The following is a 22424-nucleotide window of genomic DNA, read 5'->3' on the forward strand; positions in this document are numbered from 1 at the left end:
CGGAACACTGCCACCAGAGGGCGCCTTTACTGGCTGGACAGTAGATTCATTTCCATTAAATGTATTGATTAACAGTTGCTTATATACTATTGCTGCGCTATATAAGAAACTGTAAATAAATAAATATAGCGCATATATATTCCGCAGCGCTTTACAGAGTATAGTTGAACACTCACATCAGTCCCTGCCCCAGAGGAGCTTACAATCTATATTCCCTACCACATGTACACGCACACACAGACATTCTAGGGTTAATTTGTTGGGAGCCAATTAGCCTACCAGTATATTTTTGGAATCTGGGAGGAAACCGGAGTACCCAAAGGAAACCCACGCAAGTACGGGGAGAATATAGTACATTACAACAAGCAAATGAAATCCTCTAAGCGAATTGTTCTAAGTTCTTGTATCAGCGTTAATTGTAACCAGTCTCCGTTCCCTCGGCCAGATCAGGTCTCAACCTGCCGGGTGTCTCAATAGGGAGGAAAATGCTTCCGAACAATAAACCCCAGGTGGGCCCCTCACTTACCACCCTGCTAATTAATATTGATTTGACCTCGTTAAGAGCGCTAATGAAGCACTTATACAGCTGCTGACAGAAGTATACAGACCCTACATTGTTATTTAGCATGATAATCCCGTAGAGAGAAGCGGCAAATGAGACTCTAAGGACATCAGCTGCGATTCCATCAATTCATCATCTCCTAAACTACCAGGAGAGAGCAGAGAGCCAGCGCTGCCGACAGGGCGGACGGAGACGGCGTAATGTTATACAGTGCACATATTGGGGGGGGGGACCCATATGGTTATATAGTATAAAGAGCACCAGGGGGTATTGGGAGGTCTGTATAATATATAGCATGCAGAGGGGGGCTCTGTAATGTTATATAGTATACAGAGCATAGGGGGCCCTGTAATGTTATACAGATCATCAGAGGGGCCCCCGTAATGCTATTCAGGGGGTATTGAGGAGTTCTGTATAATATATAGCAGAGGGTGCAGAGGGGGGCCCCGTAATGTTATATAGTATACAGAGCACCAGCGGGTGCCTAGAGGGCCCATAATGTTATACAGATCATCAGCGGGTGCAGAGGGGGCCCCGTAATGTTATACAGTACACCAGGGGGTGCAGAGGGGTTATATAGTATACAGAGCACCAGCGGGGGCCACGTAATTTAAAATAGTACAGAGCACCAGGGGGAGCCCTGTAATGTTAAATTGTATAAAGAGGACCAGGGGGTGCATAAGGAGCCCTGTAAAGTCATACAGTATACATAGTACCAGGGGGTGCAGAGGAGGGCCCCGTAATGCTATACAGTATACAGAGCACCAGGGGGGTGCTGAGGGGGTATACATATGACTGTCAGTTACATCATTCACAAGCTGGGAACCTCTAAGCTCATTGTTAAATGTTCAGACCAGCACACGTATTATCAGCCCTGGGTGCTGCGATGGTTACTGATGCTGACGACCAGGGAGATGGACACCGCAGAACCACTGCTCTGTGGGTTCCCTGTTATGAAATATTTCTGCCTCTCCAGTTCCCCAGCTGAAGGTGGATATAACACGGAGTAGGAAGACCTTGTTGGCATCACTTTGACATAAGGATGGGTGCGGAATAGAGCACTGGAATTCGGCTGGATTGCTCCTAGATAACGTGAATATCACACACCATACCGGTTACATTTCTGGCATATATACCTGGTCAGGTAAATCCAGGGATGGTAGCAAAGCAGCATAATGAGCGAGCGGCTGGCATCCTGTACAGGACCGTGTGTGTGTGTGTGTGTGTGTGTGTGTAGGGCGAGCAGAGAGGCCGGGAACTACCCCCAGCAGTGGGAAGGGGGCGGGAGAGACACTTTGCATATTATTATCTTAGCCTTTGTTTTGGAACACTCTGTAGCCAGGACACACAGGGGGGTCCCCTACATGGATCTCTTAGAACATAGCTGCTTATGCAAAATCCCATTTGCATAGGTTTTCAACGGCCATTAACCACTTGTTTGCTGGAAACAAACGATGACTGCAGCCAATGTGTAAGAAGTGCATTATACTTAGCCAGACGCCCCCCCTCCCCCCCCCCTCGTTCTGATGTGCGGTAATGGTTCAGTATATCCACTACGCCGAGCAGCCTACAAGATCACCACGATGTGTGCGTACTCATCAGCCCCCAGCATGGCGTTACGCAGCGGTTGCCCAACAAGCCAGGAGTGGAGACTTACACTTGGGAACATTGCCTGCCAGGTGCATAGATGCACACTGGGGGCAGCCACCTTCTCTGTCACACACATCCTTGGGTGTAATACTTGGCATTACTGCTTAGAGCCTAAATCTCAGCCCCCTTCACTGGCAGAGATTGCAGCTAGGCACTGTGCCCCGGCGTCTCAGGCAGGATAGTGTTACATGCTGGGACACACAAAGCACCCTCTGCTTATTTGCATCCAGGAGTATGTTACATGCAAATAGGTATCCTGTCCTGTCGCTCCTCACCTGCACACAGGCTAAATATATCCCATTTCCGTTACCAATCTATTTTAGAACGTCATTTAAATCTTCATAGATTGCCACAGAAGTATTTCCCTGGTATGAATAAATCCACATTAGCTGGAGAGCTGCAAATCGTCTACACATGCGCTCCGATGTTAACGAGCAATGTACAATAAATGACTATTCTCTGTAGTTACTACAGTTCTATTCCCAGTGACAACACACAGACGTACCCTCCAGGGCATCAGACGCATCATAAGTGGGGCACTATGAGCAGGTCAGGCCACCCAGTACACACGATTTCCCATCAGGCACTTACTAGGCAGCAGAGTCATTGAGCTGGTATTCCCGTGAACGGTTGAAACACGCCTGTACCCCTTGGTCCGCCCACAGCCTGCGGATGACACCGGCCAGATCATCCGGCAGTATACCCTGCTCCTCTGCCGTACACGACAGTGCAAACAGCTGCCGTGCATCATCCTGCAAAACAGAAAAGGGTCAGAGCGCACCTCGGGCGAGAGGGGATGGGGCCGTGCGCACCGTGGGGAGAGGCTGAAGGGGCGTGACCAAGCGCACCGCGGGGCGAGAGGAGAAGGTCACGAGCACACCGCGGGGGAGCACCATGTATACAGGACACCTGTCTCTCCTGGGGTGGGTCTGAGCGAGCCACATGGACCTATATCAAAGGGTCTTGTACACTTCCCCCCATAGCCATTAGCAGCCTCTGGCCTGCCCAGATGTTGTCGTACTTGTAGTTTCACTGATCATCACCACTAAATTAGGGTTTGTTCTCAGGTTCAGACAGACCTGTTCTCACCACCAGCTTAATAAGGCCCATAGGGAAAGGGGGAAATAATACTTGGCGTTTTATATCTCCTTTGTTACACACAACTCAGACGAGTGATATCAAACATTGGACTTTTATAAAACCTCTAGTGCTGTCCCTCCATCCGCCCTGCAACCCAATACCTAATGATTACTGGGGTACCTGCTGCGGCCCATAGTCAGATATTAATTGGAATTATTAGCAGACGTTTAGGATAGGACCAGACATTTTCAGCACTGAATCGGACACCTCGACAAAGTCTATGTAATGTAAAATGAATAAAAGTAACTAATCTGGTGAATTCCGTCCCCTTGGCCATGTAGGACATTAGTAGGGGCATCTGTGGGCTCCTGGCTAGACTGGGCCTGCTAGGCAGGAGAGGGTTAATGGCTGCAACAAGCACAAGAGCCCTGCAGAGAGAAGTGTAATGAGGACACAGCTTAGCAAGGGCACCCGTTCCTAATTAGATTATCCAATCCCCAATGACTGCCTTTCCCCTGGCCAATTATCTCCATGACATGTGAACCACTCACACTGATCTTATAACGTGACAGTAACTCGTGGTGCTCAGTACCGGTTATGCTACAGTATACCGACAACCCCTCGTCGCAGAGTGACCTTGCTTGGACTTCTAGTTCCACACCAGGTGGAGACCCAAAAGCTGCTCATTTTAGCTAAAAACCTAACCCCTTAGTGCTCCTCTGTTAGAACTGGAAGCCCTGTGCCTGGGTGTCAGGGGCTCATCTGTCAGCGCTTGGGACATAATGCAGGCAGCACTGCTAGGGCCGGTGTATAATCAGCAGGAATTCCAGCCGTTCTATTCTGGCACCTGCACACATCACATGACACATCACTCACCGCTCTGGCTGTGTCCCCAAAGTCAATCTTCAGATTGCCCATAGCCTTAATAATGGCCATGATGGACTGGATTGTATTGCTGTAAACCACAGCCCGGTACTGCTGGCACTCTTCCTCTGAGTACCCATCTTCATGTATGATCCTGGGGGATACACAACATAAGTGAGATACCGTTCATCCCCAGCAGAGGTCCCTGCACACATTCGCTACTCTTGAGATGCTTAGTAACAGTCCCCTCTATCTCTTGCTCTTCCAAGTACCCTGTGCCCCTTGCTACTATTGTGGGTTAACCTAGCTCTGCACCGCTGCCCCTTCACTAACAGGGTCCCCCAGATCCATTTTCCTACTAGTCACCAGTTACCCCCCCCTTTCATTCAGTAACAGGGCACCCCCTCCCCAAGCTATAATAGGGCCCCACCATACTTACTCCCCCACCCAGTAAAATTGCCCCCCCCCCATTTATTTACCCAAGCAATAGTACCACCAGTAACACCCCCCCCCCCAGTGACAGTACCACCAGTAACAGAGCCCCCCCCCCCCAGTAGTAGTACCACCAGTAACACACTCCTCCCCCAGTAACAGAGCCCCCCCCCCAGTAGCAGTACCACCAGTAACACACTCCTCCCCCAGTGACAGTCCCACCAGTAACAGAGCCCCCCTCCCAGTAGCAGTACCACCAGTAACACACTCCTCCCCCAGTGACAGTACCACCAGTAACAGAGCCCCCCTCCCAGTAGCAGTACCACCAGTAACACACTCCTCCCCCAGTGACAGTCCCACCAGTAACAGAGCCCCCCCCCCAGTAGCAGTACCACCAGTAACACACTCCTCCCCCAGTGACAGTCCCACCAGTAACAGAGCCCCCCTCCCAGTAGCAGTACCACCAGTAACACACTCCTCCCCCAGTGAGAGCCCCCCCTCCCAGTAGCAGTACCACCAGTAACACGCTCCTCCCCCAGTGACAGTACCACCAGTAACAGAGACCCCCCAGTAGCAGTACCACCAGTAACACACTCCTCCCCCAGTTACAGTACCACCAGTAACAGAGCCGCCCCCCCCCCAGTAGCAGTACCACCAGTAACACGCTCCTCCCCCAGTGACAGTACCACCAGTAACAGAGCCCCCCTCCCAGTAGCAGTACCACCAGTAACACTCCTCCCCCAGTGACAGTCCCACCAGTAATAGAGCCCCCCCTCCCAGTAGCAGTACCACCAGTAACACACTCCTCCCCCAGTGACAGTACCACCAGTAACAGAGCCCCCCTCCCAGTAGCAGTACCACCAGTAACACACTCCTCCCCCAGTGACAGTCCCACCAGTAACAGACCCCCCCCCCAGTAGCAGTACCACCAGTAACACGCTCCTCCCCCAGTGACAGTACCACCAGTAACAGAGCCCCCCCCAGTAGCAGTACCACCAGTAACACACTCCTCCCCCAGTAACAGTGGTTAATGACTGCACTATTCCCCCTGATGTCATCTCAGATAAATACAGAAAAGAGTATTTAGGTGCGAGTAGAACCCAGCGAGATCTTACTTCATCTGTTTGACAATCGTGCTCTTCCCGGACTCCCCAGCACCTGCAGGAACATACAAGAGAGGATCAGTCAGTATAAGTGCCACACGTGTGCCCAGGGTGTATATCTATATACACACACACACATCCCATATACAGTACTGTACAATGCAGGTTATTCAGTTTATCCACAGATGACACGGATGGAGACCTCTGTAATACATGATATAAACATTCAATGGTAACACCATCTCCACAGCGTCACCAATTCTGCCACGCCACAGCTAGAACCACCCAGAGGCGGGCAAACAGATTGTGTCATTACAGCTAAAGCCCACTGGCTCTGAATGCCATAGAGCCATACTCTCGAGGCTGGGCATGCTGGAAGTTGTAGTTCTGCACCAGCTGGGGGGCAAACTTATTGTCCACCCCTGCTCTAGGAGGACAGAACACCCGTGTCCTCCCGAGGCTGGGCATGCTGGGAGGTGTAGTTCTACACCAGCTGGGGGCACACTTATTGGCCACCCCTGCTTTAGGAGGACAGAACACCCGTGTCCTCCTGAGGCTGGGCATGCTGGGAGGCCACATGGGCAGCCGAGTGTAACCATATCAGAGGATAAGAGAGGTGTGATGACACAGAAAGTGAAGGTCTTCTGCCAGGAGGACGGGGATGGGTGAGGTGGGCATGGGATTAATCATACTCAGCTGACTGTCTGACGGATTACAAGTAACGGCAACCAGCCATGCGCTGATGGGAAGTATGGCTGACTGTGTTCTCCTCATCCTCCTCTGCAGGAGGAATGGGAGAGATTAATTGGCAGTATAAGGAATTAAATGCAAATGAATGAGCAATAGGCAGGATTCAGAGACCACCACCAACATCCAGAAATGACTGGCATGTTATACTTGTGATGGGGAATACAGCCAGAGCGTGCCCGCCCGTCGCACACGCTGACAGCTGGCTCCTGCTGACACCATGTGTCCTGTCCACAATAAGGGTTTTGTCTCCTAAATTCCTCCTCGTGCCAACGCTCCTCAATCTTCTGCCATGTCACAGCTGCTGCTGCCCTTCAGGGGGTTAATATACGGCACTGCTTGGCCCACTTGTACCGGCTTCATTAACCCTGTGAGTCTCAGGGAATAGAATGATCAGAGGTTTATTAGCAGATCAGGTGCTAATCTGATCATCTCTAAACTGCTCAACTCTTTATCCCCTGGTATTAGCTCACCAACATTAAATAAGCAGATTCCGTCCAGCGGCTGATGCCAGGGGAGACTAGTGCCCGTAAGATGGGGCTGGAAGAAGCCATCACTCCCAAGTCTCAGCTCCTACACCGGTTCCCCGCCGCACCTTGGTGTAGCAGAGCACAGGAGCGATCGGAGCAGGGGTCCAGTCATTCTGTGCCACAGCTGCTGGACTCAGAATACAGGTTGTGCTGAAACACTGCATCGCAGTCATACAGAACCTGCAGGACAGGGTTATCGTGGTATCATTCACCAATTAGTAAATAGGTTCAGCAATCCTGCCCATTTACTTACAGGGAAATCCTAAAAACATGAGCTGACTGAAGATATATGGATGTCACTGTGTCAGTTTGAAAAAAAAAAATATTTCTAACAGTAGATACAGACAGTAGTTGTGCGTCCTGGGTGCATGCGGGGAGTGGGTCGGGTCACAGGCCAAGACCCCAGCCAGAGAGTCTTCCTATCATTGATTCGGTCAGTAGGTCTACAAGCGTCGACATGGGTTAGGTAGACAGTCAAAAGGTTGACATGGGGATTTTCACATTTGAGCTGACGTGCCGACAGGCGGTATTTCATGCCCTACCATCCACTAGGGCGTGGTGCAAGGATAAAATAGTGTGCCGACCGTAGCGAGGCACCGTGCCCGAAGCATGGAGAACGTAGCGAGGCACCGCGCCCGAAGCATGGAGAACGTACCGAGGCACTGTGCCCGAAGCATGGAGAACGTAGCGAGGCACCGTGCCCGAAGCATGGAGAACGTAGCGAGGCACCGTGCCCAAAGCATGGAGAATGTAGCGAGGCACCGTGCCCGAAGCATGGAGAACGTAGCGAGGCACCGTGCCCGAATCATGGAGAATGTAGCGAGGCACCGTGCCCGAAGCATGGAGAACGTAGCGAGGCACCGTGCCCGAAGCATGGAGAACGTAGCGAGGCACCGTGCCCAAAGCATGGAGAATGTAGCGAGGCACCGTGCCCGAAGCATGGAGAACGTAGCGAGGCACCGTGCCCGAAGCATGGAGAACGTAGTGAGCCATGTGAGGGGACGCAGTGATACGTTTCAGTGTCTATGTCAACTGTGTCAAATTTCGGACAAAAAATATGTGAAAAACCCCATGTTGACCTAATGACCTGTCAACCTAACCCATGTCGACCTTAATACATGTCCACCTAATGCTTATCGACCAACTTGCTGTCTACCCAATGATCCCAACCCCCATCATTGCCCAGGGTTAGTGGCTGACCCCTATACTAGTTCCGCAGATCAGTGAGTGGTAAAGATACACAAAGACCATTCTATTTTGCAGCCCTCTTGAGGGACTGATTCGCTTCATGGCCCCGCCCCATTCTGCGCACTGCCGCATCGCATCACACAACACCAACAAGGCTGGAAGAGTAATCATCTCCCCTGGGAGTCTTCTGGGGGAGGGGCCTCATTCACAACATTGCGTAGCAGCGGAGCACTCCCAGCTTACACACTGTAGCCCAGCACATATCACTACCCTTCCCCATGCTCCTCCTAAGGTACTGCTTACTGTAGCCATCTTTATGGCCTAGAGCAGCATTCCCCAAATCCAGGCCCTAACAGTGATTGTTATTCAGGTCTCCGTACAGAACCACAAGTGACGTTATTATTACAACCTGGGTCAGTTAGTCATGAATACGGCGCTCTGAGAACAGGGTGCTTGCAGATTGGACTTGGCTGCGACATCAGTACTAGTTCTATGCCAGGAGACACGTGTTACACGGAGGGTCGAGACCAGATCTCTGCTCCGTACAGCAGGGACCAATCCTAAGGAGGCCATACACCACAATGTACGGAGACTCTCAGATCCTGCAGCCTCACTTTATGTCACCCCAGTGCTGTACCCAGACAAGGGGCAGCCCTCCTGCCTCTGGGCCTGTAAATGGCCCCTGCTGACCGCAGACATGCACAGAGTAGAGAATGAGATTTGTACTGAACGCTGCAGAGATGTCATTACCCCAACTTCCTCCCCCCCTCCCTTCCTGTCAGTGTGACTGAGTGGAGGATGGGTGGGGGTTATACTGTATAGATGCCGCAGCCATCAGCTCACAATGTCACAGGGTAAACAGATATAAAAGAATGAATGTGGAAGTTCATAAAATGCAGCAGGTTACTGAGGTTGTAAATGAGCTCAGTCATTAACCGACCTTTATGAAGGAGAGAATGTTTTCTCCCACTTAACCGGCGGCCCGACAGATCACCTGGAGCGGGTTACAGGCCGAGATCCTGGGGAGCCGGTTACAGGCAGAGAGAAGGGCAGGAGAGCGGGTTACCGGCCGAAATTCTGGGGATCAGGGCAGGAGAGCGGGTTACAGGCCGAGATCCTTGGGAGCAGGGAAGGAGAATGGGATACCGGACGAGATCCTGGGGAGCAGGGCAGGAGAGCGGGTTACCGGCCATGATCCTGGGGAGCAGGACAGGAGAGCTGGTTACCGGCGGAGATCTTGGGGTGCAGGGAAGGAGAGCGGGTTAACGGACAAGATCCTGGGGAGCGGGTTACAGGCTGAGATCCTGGAGGGCAGGGCAGGGGAGCAGGTTACTGGCAGATCCTGGAGAGCAGGGCAAAGGAGCGGGTTACAGGAGCAGGTTACTGGCAGATCCTGGAGAGCAGGGCAGGGGAGCAGGTTACTGGCAGATTCTGGAAAGCAAGGCAGGGGAGCGGGTTACAGGAGCAGGTTACTGCCAGATCCTGGAGAGCAGGGGAGCGGGTTACAGGAGCAGGTTACTGGCAGATCCTGGAGAGCAGGGCAGGGGAGCGGGTTACAGGAGTAGGTTACTGCCAGATCCTGGAGAGCAGGGCAGGGGAGCGGGTTACTGCCAGATCCTGGAGAGCACGGCAGGGGAGCGGGTTACTGACAGATCCTGGAGAGCAGGGCAGGGGAGCGGGTTACAGGAGCAGGTTACTGGCAGATCCTGGAGAGCAGGGCAGGGGAGCAGGTTACTGGCAGATCCTGGAGAGCAGGGCAGGGGAGCAGGTTACTGGCAGATCCTGGAGAGCAGGGCAGGGGAGCAGGTTACTGGCAGATCCTGGAGAGCAGGGCAGGGGAGCGGGTTACAGAACAGAGACAGCCCAGTTCCTCTTGCAGCTGACAAGAAAGTAGAAGGCAGCCTGGGCAGGAAGCGGAGACTCTTCCTGAGCCGCACCCAGCTGGCTGCAGATCGTATTGTCTCCTATACAGAAGGCCGGGACTGACTGTGCCCTCATCTGGAAGACCCCGACAATATGTTCTGGTCATCTTGACATACACAACCCTCAGATGTTATTGTACTAAAATGGTTTCCAGTACATGATTGCGCACAGACAGGGTTAATGTATGATGTCATTTGTACAGCACAACAGAACAGGCTGGCGATGTATAAATATCCGAGGCCTATTTCTGTTACCGTACATGAACTGGCTTATTCAGAGATGCTCTAGTATCAACACAATTGTATTGCCCACTAAGGGGCTCAAAATGACCCCAGATACACACTTGCCAATGCGGCAGACCTGGGGGGCCACCAGCAGGGGGAATGCAGTTGCAGCCCTTTCCTTGTTCTCATCTTACCTATCTCATCGCTCTTTCAGTGTTCGCTTCTCTGACTCTACCTCCTCTTCATTACCTCTGTCAGTCAGAGTTCCGCAAGGCTCAGTCTTAAGGCCCCCATACACTATGCGATTTTGGACCGATTCCATGCGATTTCGGCACTTGGGCCGATAAATCGCGTGAAATCGTCCCAAAATCGCATGCGTGTGACATTTGATCCGATGCACGGTCCCGTGCGCATCGGACCGGATCAGGAGGTCGGACATTCAGCATGTACGATCACGTCCGGCCTCCTGCGGGGGGCGGGCAGCAGCGGCTCTGAAATTACCTCCTGCAGCAGGGGGGGTGCCGGTGACAGTGGGGTGGGCGGCGGTAATAATCAGCGGCCGCCCACTACCGCCGCTGCTCACCGGCACCGCCAGTGCCCCCCCCACACTGCTCCTCACCGCCCGGCAGCTCCCCGGTTTGTTTTATATGCGATAAATCGCATGCGATTTATCACAAGTAAAAAATGGCACATCAAGTGCCAAATTGTATGTAAGCCTCCCGGGGAGCTGCCGGGCGGCTCGCAGGAGAATTGGGTCCGACTTGTCATTAGGACAAGTCGGCCTAATGTATGGGGGCCTTTAAGTCCTCTGTGCTTTATACCTCCTCTCTTGACAAACTAATCAGCTCTTTCGGATTTCAGTATAATCTGTATGCAGACGATACTCAAATCTATCAACCCCAGAGTTGTTACCAGTGGTCTTGGGCCGAAACTCTGAATGCCTCTCTGCCATCTGATCTTGGATGTTTTCTCGCCAACTCAATATTTCCAAAACAGAATTACTTATATTCCCACCGGCCAATAACAGTTACCATACCGATATCTCCATCACTGTTGACAACTCGACAATCCACCCTACCCCACAAGCTCGTTGCCTAGGAGTCATCCTCAACTCTGAACTGTCCTTTTTCCCCACATTCAGGGTTAGATTTATTAAGTGGTGGTAAGGGGCATATGCGCTATCCCCATGCGCTAAAGCAGGGGATAGCGATTCCCCTGATCTACGACACCCGCCATGTATAGACAGGTGTATATTAACTGATGCACTATCTCCAGGAGGGACATCGCCGGAGGGGGGAGTTAGCGCTATATAAGACACTAACGGAATCGGCTGCGCTATATAAGACACTAACGGAATCTGCTGCGCTATATAAGACACTGTAACGGAATCTGCTGCGCTATATAAGACACTGTAACGGAATCTGCTGCGGTATATAAGACGCTGTAATGGAATCTGCTGCGCTATATAAGACACTAACGGAATCGGCTGCGCTATATAAGACACTAACGGAATCTGCTGCGCTATATAAGACACTGTGACTGAATCTTCTGCGCTATATAAGACACTGTGACGGAATCTTCTGCGCTATATAAGACACTAACGGAATCTGCTGCGCTATATAAGACACTGTGACAGAATCTGCTGCGCTATATAAGACACTAACGGAATCTGCTGCACTATATAAGACACTGACAGAATCTTCTGCGCTATATAAGACACTGACGGAATCTGCTGCGCTATATAAGACACTGTGACGGAATCTTCTGCGCTATATAAGACACTGTGACAGAATCTGCTGCGCTATATAAGACACTGTGACAGAATCTGCTGCACTATATAAGACACTAACGGAATCTGCTGCGCTATATAAGACACTGTAACGGAATCTGCTGCGCTATATAAGACACTAACAGAATCTGCGGCGCTATATAAGACATTGTAACGAAATCTGCGGCGCTATATAAGACACTGTAACGGAATCTGCGGCGCTATATAAGACACTGTAACGGAATCTGCGGCGCTATATAAGACGCTGTAACGGAATCTGCCGCACTATATAAGACGCTGTAAGGGAATCTGCCGCACTATATAAGACGTGATAAGGGGAAAGGGGTTGTGGATCCGCACAGACTTGGTGCATCATTTAGAACATTGCTGTATAATAATCTGATTAACCAATATAAAAGACTACCTTTCTAGATTGTTTGTAGTCGTAGATTGGCGGTGCGCCCAACACATTCAGTATTTGTAACTGAATAATAGGGAATTGTTTGCGAGAGGCAAACGAAAAGACAAATGTGCCTTTTTGGGCGCACTCTTTATTATGTTAAATTATGTGGTTTATTAGTAGCTTAAAACATAACTTTTATTGGGTGACGGAATCTGCCGCGCTATATAAGATGCTGTAACGGAATCTGCCGCGCTATATAAGACGCTGTAGCGGAATCTGCTGCGCTATATAAGACACTGTAACGGAATCTGCCGCGCTATATAAGACGCTGTAACGGAATCTGCTGCGCTATATAAGACGCTGTAACGGAATCTGCTGCGCTATATGAGACGCTGTAACGGAATATGCTCCGCTATATAACACGCTGTAACGGAAACTGCTGCGCTATATAAGACGCTGTAACGGAATCTGCTGCGCTATATAAGACGCTGTAACGGAATCTGCTGTGCTATATAAGACACTAACGGAATCTGCTGCGCTATATAAGACGCTGTAACGAAATCTGCTGCGCTATATAAGATGCTCTAACGGAATCTGCTGCGCTATATAAGACGCTGTAACGAAATCTGATGCGCTATATAAGATGCTGTAACGGAAACTGCTGCGCTATATAAGACGCTGTAACGGAATCTGCTGCGCTATATAAGACACTGTAACGGAATCTGCTGCGCTATATAAGACGCTGTAACGAAATCTGCTGCGCTATATAAGATGCTCTAACGCATGGTTCCCAAACTGTGCGCCGTGTCTCCCTGGGGTGCCTCGGGACACATGCAGGGGTGCCCTGGGTTGGTAGTCCAGGACCAACTAAAATTATTAATGGTTAATTATTTATAAGCAAAACCAGTGCTGGTGGCTGCCAATCATAAAATGTGTACAAACAGAAGCAATTCCTGCCCTTTTCCACATAACTGACCCTAAGAATCGCATATAAATCCAATCTAATTAAAATAAATTTGGCCTAGGGGTGCCACGAAAAAAAATCTTATACTCTAGGGTGCCGTGATTAAAAAAAGATTGGGAACCCCTGCGTCTAACGGAATCTGCTGCGCTATATAAGACACTGTAACGGAATCTGCTGCGCTATATAAGACGCTGTAACAAAATCTGCTGCGCTATATAAGACACTGTAACGGAATCTGCTGCGCTCGCCACACTATCTAAAATCAACCCCACGCCGACGTGGATAGTGGGGGTATGAAAAGGTCGGAGGATACGTACCGCTGCGCTCGCCACGCATCGGGTGGGCCTTGATAGTGGGGGATCTTACGGACCTGTAGAGGCCATCACGTGTAATCAGAGAATAATGTGCAATGCTACAGAGGTGGTTACGTGCCTCAGATCCTGACACAAGGCTCCCCTGCTAGATGTAAGCATCTAATCAGCCACTGGCCGGGAAACGGAAGAGAACCAATAAATCCTGAACAAACAGTTTACTGCCTGTGTTATACAGGAGGCTCCCCCGCCGATAACTGTGCGCATAGAGAGCAGAGGGGTCACTGTCGCAGCCAAGCTCAGCAATGAGGGATTTTGTATAGTGAACATGGTTTTAATGTGCAGACTACCAGCTTTGATCTGAGGGTATCACAACCAGGAATTAAATGCTGTGCAATTTGCAGCCCCCTATTTTAGACGTGTGACAAAAGCGTCAGGAAGGGGTCCGGATTGCGGAATCTGCACCTGGAAGCTGGTTCTGTAAGCCCACAACATGCGGCCACAGATTGTGTGCGAGGCCAACAAATGTACTATGGGGACATGCGCCACCACGATACACGCAGTATCCACTTAAAAAAGTGGCTACAGGGATTTCAGAGCAGAGAACACACACTCTTACACACTACAGACACACACACTACACACACACACACGCACTTCACGCTACTGCAGACATAGATTCAGAATGTGAGTAATTACTGACTAATTAAGCTAATCTGAAACCTCCAATTGCTTAATTAGTCCTCAGGGAAGGGGGGGTGGGGGGTGGAGTGCCGCCATGGTGCCAGAGTGCCACTTCCTAATATGAAAAATAAATAAAACCAGACTTGCTCTGAAGGTGCGAGAAAAAAATAAAAAAAGCCGTGATTTCTGTAGAATTTAGCCAACTGATGACCAGTCTCCAGGAGGTATTCACTATTAGCTACCATATAGAGAAGACTTCACAAGGGCAAATACCAGGGTTGGCTGGTTTAAACCAAATGTAAAAAAAAACCCAACATGTTGTGACTACAGGCACAACAGTGTGACATCTTAAAAAAAAGCCTACTGTAAAGGAATCCCTGGTGTTATTCCACTTTCTTGTTGGTCGGGTCTTTAGCTAAGTCAACTGAACCAATGCAGTAAATCACACAGATATAGGGAGGTGATTCAGATATGAGAGGTGCTAAGTCTGTCTAGCATCAAGCTTTTCCCCCCAACATTGGTTAATACTAATGTATTTCCCCTAATCGAACAAATTTTGACTGCTGAATCATCTTCAGCTAGTGTAGAAAGGATGAAGGCATGGCTTCTGGTGGCACTGGGTCTCCAGTGTCTATGGATGATGCGATGGAAGCCAGAAGCAGCAGGACGAAACCTAAAGTAATCGGTAGAGATTATCTGCTCAAATTCAGCAAAGGTAATTGGACGGTGCCTCACAGTACAGATGGACAATGACCCAACATATACTGGCTGAAGCCACCCAGAAGTTTCTGAAAGCCAAGTCACTTGATCTTCTGGATCCAGCAACATCTCACAGGCTGAGGACAATACTACAAGCAGATGGACCCAAGAACACACAACTAACGACATCTGTAGTAAATGTCACATCATACAGGAGGGTACCCAGCATCTGGGGACGTACATGGGCTCAAGGCAACACACACACACCCCGCATCAGTACCCTGTACTGTTCTTTTGTGTTCTATATGTACAGTACTGGCTGGTGCAATCACCATGTGGCGCCGCTGAATGGCTGCCTGGGTGCTGCACAGCTCAATAATTATATGTTCCCCATGTCTGTGTCCCTCATTAGAGTACATCTAGTATATATATATATATCTGTACTGTTACTGGCTGTGCAATCACCTTGTGGTGCCGCTGAATGGCTGCCTGGGCACTACACAGCTCGGTAATTATGTTTCCCATGTTCGTGTCCCTTATTAGAATGCGTCTTGTGCATATCTGTGTGTGTGATGTATATCTGTACTGCCATTGTTGCCTGTTCCTTGTACTGATAACCCTTTGTATTACAGTATGTGCATTGTTATTTTTAATGTCTGTAAAGCGCCTTGAGTCCTGTTGGAGAAAGTGCGCTATATAAATAAAACTTACTTACAATCTTGGGACGTACATGGGTTCAAAGCAATACACACACACACACCAGAATCTGGGGATGCCCATGGGTTCCAGGCGTCTCACCCACCCAGCATCTGGGGATGCCCATGGGTTCCAGGCGTCTCACCCACCCAGCATCCAGGGATGTGCATGGGTTCCAGGGGTCACACACACTCAGCATCAGAGGCTGTGCATGGGTTCCATGGGTCACCCCCACCAGCATCTGGGGATGTGCATGGGTTCCATGGGTCACCCCCACCAGCATCTGGGGATGTGCATGGGTTCCATGGGTCACCCCCACCAGCATCTGGGGATGTGCATGGGTTCCAGGGGTCACCCCCACCAGCATCTGGGGATGTGCATGGGTTCCATGGGTCACCCCCACCAGCATCTGGGGATGTGCATGGGTTCCATGGGTCACCCCCACCAGCATCTGGGGATGTGCATGGGTTCCAGGGGTCACACACACTCAGCATCAGAGGCTGTGCATGGGTTCCATGGGTCACCCCCACCAGCATCTGGGGATGTGCATGGGTTCCAGGTGTCTCACTCTCACACACACACACACACACATAGCATCTGGGGATGTGCATGGCTTCCAGGGGTCACACCCACTCAGCATCAGAGGCTGTGCATGGGTTCCATGGGTCACCCCCACCAGCATCTGGGGATGTGCATGGGCTCCATGGGTCACCCCCACCAGCATCTGGGGATGTGCATGGGTTCCAGGTGTCTCACTCTCACACACACACACACACAGCATCTGGGGAGGATCATGGGTTCCAGATGTCATCCAATCACTGCCTGCACAAGATTCTCCATGAAGAATTAATAATGAAGATTTTATGTAAAACTATCTCCACTGTTTCATTTGAAATGCATTTAAGTGGCTTGCAGAGTCACGTGAGGAAACCTGTGACAATGACACACATATATATATATATATATATATATATATATATATATATATATATATATATATATATATATATATATATATATATATATATACACACACACACACACATATACATACATACACACAATAATTCATGCACCCATTCCTGTATTTTACGGCCATGGACATAATATCCATTTATCCCTTGTGAAAGGGAAGGCGTTACACTGAAACGTCGGACTGTTCTATAAGCTTGCTATAGAAACATAGAATGTGACGGCAGATAAGAACCATTCGGCCCATCTTGTCTGCCCCTTTTTTTACCCTTCAGGTAATCTCAGCCCTTTTTGATCCTTATTTCTTTGTATGGGCCTAAAAGCCCATTTTATGGCTATTTCTTAGCGTTCTGATGAGATCACTTAGACATTAAGTGTACATCGCCCATGTGTACACCCCAGTCTCACCAGATAACACTGGTCCACACAGATCACCCAGAAAACATCGCTTTCAGGTGTACACACCAATGATGAAAACACAAAGGGAAAATCAGAAGTAACTTGGGGTCAGAGCAGGTCTGGATATTTTACATCTGGAATAGGGAAAGGTTTTATGATCTGTCTGGCTTCATTGAAATAAGGCAAATGTCCTCCCATTGCACACGTCATACACATCCCTGCTTTACTTCTCAGCATTTGTAGCAGACTTGTGTGACAGCAGGGGTATATGGTTCTGGTGTGACAGACGTGTCAGAAGAACACGTCTGCCTCGGACACCAGCATATATGTACAGCTCACTGTGTCATACAAACACCTACATGTGTCCGCAGCCCTTAGTGGGTTCTCTTATGAGATAAGAGGCCGCTGTGCTGTGCTGCCCATTCCTAAGACACATACTGAGCCGCTGTTGGGCTCCATCACGGATAAGAACAGAACCCCCATTGATAGAGCAGGTGCAAGGCCCACATGACCATCCCAGGGTCCAGGGCTGCAAACACCCCCAGGAGTGGGAGGATAGTACAGGCCCCGGAAGCAGAGCCATCAGCCGACTACAAATTACACAGACAGCTAACAACATCACAACTGCACATGTAGATCCGTTCTCTGCAGTCACATTTTGTCCTCCCTGTACTGTCCCTCACAGGGCGTTTGCCCCCAGTCTCCATAGTTCTACTGCGAATGAGATAGCACCCCCCTTCCTCCCTGTACTGTCCCTCACCGGGCGTTTGCCCCCAGTCTCCATAGTCCTCCTGAGAATGAGATAGCACCCCCCTTCCTCCCTGTACTGTCCCTCACAGGGCGTTTGCCCCCAGTCTCCATAGTCCTACTGCGAATAAGACAGCACCCCCCTTCCTCCCTGTACTGTCCCTCAGAGGGCGTTTGCCTCCAGTCTCCATAGTCCTCCTGAGAATGAGATAGCACCCCCCTTCCTCCCTGTACTGTCCCCCACAGGGCGTTTGCCCCCAGTCTCCATAGTCCTACTGCGAATGAAATAGCACCCCCCTTCCTCCCTGTACTGTCCCTCACAGGGTGTCTGTCCCCAGTCTCCATAGTCCTACTGCAAATGAGAAAGCACCCCCCTTCCTCCCTGTACTGTCCCCCACAGGGCGTCTACCCCCAGTCTCCATAGTCCTACTGCGAATGAGATCGCACCCCCCTTCCTCCCTGTCCTGTCCCTCACAGGGCGTTTGCCCCTAGTCTCCATAGTCCTCCTGAGAATGAGATAGCACCCCCCTTCCTCCCTGTACTGTCCCTCACAGGGTGTTTGCCCCCAGTCTCCATAGTCCTACTGCAAATGAGATAGCACCCCCCTTCCTCCCTGTACTGTACCTCACAGTGCGTTTTCCCCCAGTCTCCATAGTCCTACTGCAAATGAGATAGCACCCCCCTTCCTCCCTGTACTGTCCCTCATAGGGCGTCTTTCCCCATTCTTCCTAGTCCTACTGCAAATTAGATTGCACCCCCCTTCTTCCCTGCTCCGGTTCTCTATCACTTCATCATTTGAATCTCCATTTCCTGTCATTCTACTGCAAGACTCAAAGGAAGTGGCGCTCAGCCTCCACAGTGATGGCAGCCTCCAAACCTGATTACTGCAGACAGGAAAAGGGGGAGGGAGCCAGATGCCAACAGTGATAGCAACACATCCATCTGTCATTATCCGGCCACTGCGACACCTGACCCCCGTGTGACACAGCGATAGTCAGACCTACACCAGCGTCTCAGGACCCCCGGCCCGCATGTGACACAGCGACAGTCAGACCTACACCAGCATCTCAGGACCCCCAGCCCACATGTGACACAGCGACAGTCGGACCTATAACAGCGTCTCAGGACCACCGACCTGCATGTGACACAGCGACAGTCGGACCTATAACAGTATCTCAGGACCCCCGGCCCGCGTGTGACACAGCGACAGTCGGACCTACACCAGCGTCTCAGGACCCCCGGCCCGCATGTGACACAGCGACAGTCAGACCTACACCAGCGTCTCAGGACCCCCAGCCCACATGTGACACAGCGACAGTCGGACCTATAACAGCGTCTCAGGACCCCCAGCCCGTGTGTGACACAGCGACAGTCGGACCTACACCAGCGTCTCAGGAACCCCGGCCCGCGTGTGACACAGCGACAGTCAGACCTATAACAGCGTCTCAGGACCCCCAGCCCGCGTGTGACACAGCGACAGTCAGACCTATAACAGCGTCTCAGGACCCCCAGCCCGCGTGTGACACAGCGACAGTCGGACCTACACCAGCGTCTCAGGACCCCAGGCCCGCGTGTGACAGCGACAGTTGGACCTATAACAGCGTCTCAGGACCCCCAGCCCGCATGTGACACAGCGACAGTCAGACCTATAACAGTATCTCAGGACCCCCAGCCCACATGTGACACAGCGACAGTCGGACCTACACCAGCGTCTCAGGACCCCCGACCCGCGTGTGACACAGCGACAGTCGGACCTATAACAGCGTCTCAGGACCCCCAGCCCGTGTGTGACACAGCGACAGTCGGACCTATAACAGCGTCTCAGGACCCCCGGCCTGCATGTGACACAGCGACAGAGGGACCTATAACAGCGTCTCAGGACTCCCGACCCGCGTGTGACACAGCGACAGTCGGACCTATAACAGCGTCTCAGGACCCCCGGCCTGCATGTGACACAGCGACAGAGGGACCTATAACAGCGTCTCAGGACCCCCGACCTGCATGTGACACAGCGACAGAGGGACCTATAACAGCGTCTCAGGACTCCCGACCCGCGTGTGACACAGCGACAGTCGGACCTATAACAGCGTCTCAGGACCCCCGGCCTGCATGTGACACAGCGACAGAGGGACCTATAACAGCGTCTCAGGACCCCCGACCCGCGTGTGACACAGCGACAGAGGGACCTATAACAGCGTCTCAGGACCCCCGACCTGCATGTGACACAGCGACAGAGGGACCTATAACAGCGTCTCAGGACTCCCGACCCGCGTGTGACACAGCGACAGTCGGACCTATAACAGCGTCTCAGGACCCCCGGCCTGCATGTGACACAGCGACAGAGGGACCTATAACAGCGTCTCAGGACCCCCGACCCGCGTGTGACACAGCGACAGACGGACCTATAACAGGATCCCGGACCCGCGTGTGAGACCTATACTATAACCTTAGTTATCGCCCTCAGAGCGACATAAGCACATCAGTGCCTGTCCTCTACAACCGTTTGAGGCCACATGATAAGAGCAGGGGTTACAGTTCTACTGACCGGTGGCCCTGGTGGCCCTTTCCCACAGAGGGATGAAGGATCCCAACTTAAGGAGAGCTGTCTGTGCTATTCCCAAACATAGAATGCAGGTAACACATGGGGGCAGAAAGCCGTAGTCCGGGTAGGAGGCAGGTACAAAAGCCAGTGCTCGGGTGACACGCAGCAGTCAGGTGTTTGATGTCATTATTACAGTTCAGATTTCAATGGCTGCTGGTGTTCTATATACTGTGCCCCAGCCTTGTGCTCATTCCCCAATCATCTACATGAGCTGTACACATAGACTGCAGGAAGTAGTGACGTCAATGCTACAGGCATCTGCCAGAACTGCGCTGTGGCCAATGCAGAACCCTCACAATGAATGGGATCAGATTCACATTTAGAAATCTTTACAATTTGTAAAACCAAAATCATCCGACTTTGAACCCATTGGCCCAGGCAACAGCCCCACAACACAATAGAATGGTAAGCAACATTTAGCCGACAGCCACAGTAGAAACAGTCGGCCAATGGGTACAAGCACTGCAGGGTCACACACCTGGTGCAACAGGTGTCCCATACGGAGTAAGGATTCAGTCCATACATATCCACATCACACACTGCCTGCATGTTGTCTCCTGGGGTGTTGTCTGCTGTGGTGTTTCTAGCACATGTCTAGTTTGCATATCAGTGCTGATATACAGACCACATTGTGCTAGAAGCAGCACTACAGTAGACAGCGACACCCCAGGCAGGGAAGAGGAACTGCATGGGTTTTCAAATGCGAGTGCTAGAATGAACACTATTTACAGTTTATTCTACCCTGCCACCCACTCTCCCCTCCCAGCTAGCCATCAGATCAGTCCTGACAGTCATGAGGGCTGAATATGTCCCCCACCCGGCATGGCAGGAACCGGACTCCGGGTCCTTATAATTACAGCAACCATATAAATGCAGGGTAGACACACAGTATACTCTGAATGTCCAGCCACGCGCTGCCTAACAGGACAGTTCTACTTCCCCAACCACAGGAACGTGATTTCCTCTCCCAGCAGCTACACTCAGTGCATCATGTGTGAGAGTAGGAAGTGCAGTTACCTCTTACACCACGGCTTGCAACACTCTTCCTAGCACATGACACAACCCTGATCTATCGCCGTCCACAGACCAGCACATTCTCCATTACCCGTGCAATGCTCGCGGCTCCAATCACACACAGGCCAGGCTTACCAGCACAGCCCCTATACCCGCCAGGGACAGATACAGGCCAGGCTTACCAGCACAGCCCCTATACCCGCCAGGGACAGATACAGGCCAGGCATACCAGCACAGCCCCTATACTCACCAGGGACAGACACAGGCCAGGCATACCAGCACAGCCCCTATACCCGCCAGGGACAGATACAGGCCAAGCATACTAGCACAGCCCCTATACTCACCAGGGACATGATACAGGCCAGGCATACCAGCACAGTCCCTATACCCCTGCCAGGGACTGATACAGGCCAGGCACAGTCCCTATACCCCTGCCAGGGAACGATACAGGCCATGCATACCAGCACAGCCCCTATACCCACCAGGGACAGACACAGGCCATGCATACCAGCGCAGCCCCTATACCCACCAGGGACCGACACAGGCCAGGCATACCAGCACAGCCCCTATACCCCCTGCCAGGGACCGATACAGGCCATGCATACCAGCACAGTCCCTATACCCCCCGCCATGAACAGACACAGGCATACCAGCACAGTCCCTATACCCACCAGGGTCAGACACAGGCCAGGCATACCAGCACAGCCCCTATACCCGCCAGGGACAGACACAGGCCAGGCATACCAGCACAGCCCCTATACCCGCCAGGGACAGATACAGGCCAGGCATACTAGCACAGCCCCTATACTCACCAGGGACATGACACAGGCCAGGCATACCAGCACAGCCCCTATACCCCCCA

General features: G+C 51.3%; 1 protein-coding gene and 1 long non-coding RNA gene across 2 annotated transcripts in view; one reads left to right on the forward strand and one right to left on the reverse strand.

Moving 5' to 3' along the window:
- LOC146025781 (uncharacterized) overlaps positions 1–22424 on the forward strand; it is a 113681-nt gene that overhangs the window by 88900 nt on the left and 2357 nt on the right. The gene's annotated exons all lie outside the window — the stretch shown is intronic.
- GNAI2 (G protein subunit alpha i2) overlaps positions 1–22424 on the reverse strand; it is a 44449-nt gene that overhangs the window by 7231 nt on the left and 14794 nt on the right. The window contains exons 2-4 of the mRNA XM_083155833.1: positions 5704–5746; positions 4169–4310; positions 2804–2964 (exon numbers count right to left, since the gene is read on the reverse strand). Coding sequence (XP_083011959.1) covers positions 2804–2964; positions 4169–4310; positions 5704–5746 — 346 coding nt within the window. The remainder of the gene's footprint in view (positions 1–2803; positions 2965–4168; positions 4311–5703; positions 5747–22424) is intronic.

The sequence above is a fragment of the Crinia signifera genome, chromosome 8 (assembly GCF_055691185.1).
Source record: "Crinia signifera chromosome 8, ASM5569118v1, whole genome shotgun sequence".
Lineage (NCBI taxonomy): Eukaryota > Metazoa > Chordata > Amphibia > Anura > Myobatrachidae > Crinia > Crinia signifera.